The sequence below is a fragment of the Mandrillus leucophaeus genome, unplaced genomic scaffold (genome assembly GCF_000951045.1).
Source record: "Mandrillus leucophaeus isolate KB7577 unplaced genomic scaffold, Mleu.le_1.0 Scaffold104, whole genome shotgun sequence".
NCBI classification, from domain to species: Eukaryota; Metazoa; Chordata; class Mammalia; order Primates; family Cercopithecidae; genus Mandrillus; species Mandrillus leucophaeus.
Genome location: NW_012098543.1, coordinates 66,411 through 70,207, shown reverse-complemented (window position 1 = coordinate 70,207; position 3,797 = coordinate 66,411). Strand labels below are relative to the sequence as shown.

Below are 3,797 nucleotides of genomic sequence, written 5' to 3'. Positions count from 1 at the left end.
TTTTTTTTTTTTTTTTTTTTTTGAGACAGGGTCTCACTGTTGCTCAGACTGAAGTGCTGTGGTACCATCTTGGCTCACTGCAGCCTCAACCTCCTGTGCCCAAAGTGATTCTCCCGCCTCAGCCTCTCCAGTAGCTGGCACTACAGGTGTGTGCCACATGCCGGACTAGTTTTATTTTTTGTAGAGATGGGGTCTCACTATGCTGTTCAGACTGACTCGAACTCCCGAGCGCGAGCCACCCTCCCCACTGACCCTCCCAAAGTATTGGGATTACAGACGTGAGCCACTGCACCTGGCTATGCTTCTTAATTTTCCCATTTCATAAGTTCGATGTGTAATATTGACATTATCATTGAATTTAAAACATTCACTCACTCTTTTTTCTTTGTCTCCCTCTGTCACACAGGCTGGAGTGCAGTGGCACAGTCATAGCTCACTGCAGCCTCAGCAGCCTAAACCTCTCGTGTTCAAGGAATCCTCCCGACTCGGCCTCCCAAGTGCCACACCTGGCCTTTACGTCTGTTTTTTTTTTTTTTTTTCTTATTAACTCATTGATTATTGAGAAGTCTGTTGCTTTATTTCCAAAATGCGACGGTATTAGTCATCTTTGGTGAGTCCCACAAGTTCCCAGCGTCTCCTCGTGGTCTGTGTTAGGGGTCCAGGCTGACTGGGGTTCACTGGTGTCCACTGGGGGCAGCTCCTGTGCCTTCAGCAGTCCCGAGTCTCCTTCTGCTGAGTGTGGGGTCTGGGTCCCCTCCGGGCTAGTGGATGGCCAAGGTGGCGTAGACGCTGGGCTCAGCTGGAGATTCCCCTTCCTGGGTTGGAGGAGGCTCAGTTGCCTCCCGTCTGAGGGTCAAGCTCTGCAGCTGGGCGTAGGTCACATCCTGGGGGTCTTCAGATGCAGCAGCCTGCAGTGGGGGAGAGTGAGAGGGAAGGAATGTGATGGGGGTGGGGGAGGCCTGGGGGCCTGGAGAGGAAAGGACCAGCCTGAGTGTCCATCGGCCTGTCCTCTTCCGCCTGTGTGTCCTTTGTGTCCAGGAATTCCTCGGACAGTGAGGAGGGAGGGGAGGCCATTTCTCTCCTAGGTCCGGAGTGTTTCACCTGGGCGTATGTCACTGTCTGGGGGTCTTCATCGGGTGGTCTCTGCTGGAGAGACACTGGTGGGGGGTGTCCTTGAATCCCCCTGACCTCCTGGAGTCAATTTTCCCCACTGTTCCCAGGGTGATCTGATTACATCCCTTTCCTGATGGAATCTCAGGGATGCCCTAAGGCCGTGGAGGGTCTGGCCGCTCCCTCCCTGTGGTTCTGGCCTCTCCTCCTCACTCTGACTTTGCCCATTTGGCTGCAGCCTAATGCCCACCTTCCTGCAAGAGCTTGCTGCTGCCTCGGGGCCTTTGCACGGCTGTTTCTTCTGTCTGCAGGGGCTTGTCCATTAGAGGATCCTGTGGCCCCCTCCGTCCAGGCTTCTCAGATGACAGCTGAGCAGACAGCCCTCCCCTTACATTCAGACTGGCCCCACTGCCCCACACTCTCTGCCCTTTCCCTGGTTTATGTTTCTTACAGCACGTTGCACTCCTGCACACATGCATTTATTTGCATTTTGTTTCCCACCACGAGGTGAGCTCAGGAGGCGGGGGCGGCTCTGATCCCTGCTGTGTCTGCAGCTCCCACAGGGAGCCCGATCCACAGTGAGCTCCTGGGAACACTCGCTGGATGAATGAATGGAGGGAGCCCAGGGGACCCGGGTGGTTCATCTATTCCTCATCCTCCTGAGGCCTGGGGAGCGCTCTAACCACCAGACGGCCAAACAGAGGAGGAGGAGCGAGAAGGGGACCCAGGAGGAGGCCCGGGAGGTCCCAGGACACCAGGAGAGAGTGAGGTCACAGCAGGCGGGAGGCAGCGTGCTGGACAAGGAGGGGTCCACTGTGACGATGCTGAGAGCCAGGGGAAGGAGGACAGAGAAGTCCTGCAGGATTAGATCTGGCACCAGGAGGCCTTTGGTGCCCGGGACAGGGGCGAGGTCTCACCTGACTGTCCAGCTCCACCCCGTCCTCAGGCTGTGTGTCCTTCACGGCAGCATCTGCAGGGACAGAGCAAGGAAGGTCCTGGGAAGGTTCCCTGAGACCTCTGAGTCCCGCCGGCCCCTGCCCAGCTCCCACTAGGGCCACTGAGATCCAGGGAGGTCCCACAGTGGGGGGCGAGACCATCTTCCACGGAGCCCCAGACCCTTCCCAGCCCCTCCCTGTTGCTACTGAAATTTTGGGTCTCCCCAGCACCCCCATTTGTCCCTTGTCTTTCTCTTACAGAGATTTTCTTCCTGGACGTCAGCAGCTGCGCTGGACCTGGGGGAGGACACGGGAGTGTGAGGGGCAGTATATGGGCTCTGGCGGGTGGGAGTCTGGGGTCTTCAGGCACAATTACCTCCTCAGCAGGCCCCTGTCCTTGGGCTCTGGCTCCGCAGCCCCTGCAGGACGCTGGAAATCAGTCTTCCTCTGGTCTGGGTGAAGATGGACAGAGTCTCAGCCCTGGGAACATTAGAACCCCCATTCTACACATGCAACTTGAGGGGAAGAAGGAAAACTAAAAATATTCCTGCATCGATGTTTCAAATATTTTATGAGATAGAAAAAAACTCCATGAATACTGAAGTTTGTAAATGCATGCTGACATTACGTTTCCCTGGAACCGGTTTTCTAAACTGACACCCCGTGTGTTTGGGTTCCCTCTGGCTGGTGCACCCTCTGTGGGCCCATGGGTCCCACAATTCCCTACTCACCCGATATCTTGTGTTTGCTCTGACGTTGACGTCGGAGGACGAGGAAGAGGAGGAGGAAGAGCAGCAGGACGAAGGCCACCGAGACCCCAATCAAAGCCTCCAGGTATCTCCCCAGACCTTGAGCATGGTAACAGGAGTGGAAATGACGTCACTGATGTGAGCACCTACTGTGTGCAGGCGCGTGCCAGGTCTTTCCTTCAAGACCTCCAACCCTTACAAGCAGTTGTGCAACATGGAATTGCCGCCCTCACAACCCATTTCACAGATGCACAAACTGAGGCTCAGAGAGGGTAATTGCCTGCCCCAGGACCCCCAGCCAGGAAGCAGCAGAGCTGGGAAGGGAACCCGGGAGTCTGACCCGCAGCCCTTGTTCCCTGCACCAGAGCTGAGCCCCAGAGATGCAGGGAAAGAGCCTGACCGTCCTGAACCACAGCGCTGCTCCCCTCCCCTGCCCCAGGTCACCGTCACTGCTGCAGGTGGGACAGGACAGGCCCCTGCGGAATCGGGTCCTGGGAGGCTTCCCTGGGAGTTCTCCTCTCTCAGGAGGTCAGAGCTGAAAGGAACTTTCCCACCCACAGGCCTCTCTCCTTTACACCTGGAGAAACTGAGGCCCAGGCAGGGGAGGGGCCTGTCCACGTCACCATCTCCAGAGGGGCCTGAACCTAGGACAGAAGCCACGTCTGCCTCCCCTGGACCCCGCCCACCTTCCTCTCAGAGCCCCCACTCACCACTCTGGGGGCCTGACCCTGAGGGGTTGAGGGGCTGGTCCTCAAGGCCTCCTGGGTCAGGACAGAGAAGTGAGAGCTGGCGCTGCCCTGCTCCCCTATATCAGCCTGGCTCCTCCCCCAAGCTGGACCCCAACACCTCCCTCTGCCTCGAACCCCCTACTCCTCACCAGCCCAGCCTCAGAGTCCCTGGGACACAAGCCTGTCCTTGAGGGGAGGGGAATGGGATCCTTCGGGAGACTCAGACTGCCCTGGGGGAGGCCGCGCTCCCCAAGAGGCCTCAGTGACTCACCAGG

General features: G+C 57.6%; 1 protein-coding gene across 1 annotated transcript in view; it reads right to left on the bottom strand.

Annotated features, from left to right (window-relative positions):
* Positions 1–540: 540 nt before the first annotated feature.
* LILRB3 (leukocyte immunoglobulin-like receptor, subfamily B (with TM and ITIM domains), member 3) overlaps positions 541–3,797 on the bottom strand; it is a 59,166-nt gene continuing 55,909 nt past the window's right edge. The window contains 6 exon segments of the mRNA XM_011979486.1: positions 541–908; positions 988–1,143; positions 2,028–2,080; positions 2,305–2,342; positions 2,422–2,497; positions 2,777–2,893. Of these exon segments, the coding sequence (XP_011834876.1) occupies positions 762–908; positions 988–1,143; positions 2,028–2,080; positions 2,305–2,342; positions 2,422–2,497; positions 2,777–2,893 (587 nt within the window). The 3' untranslated portion in view covers positions 541–761.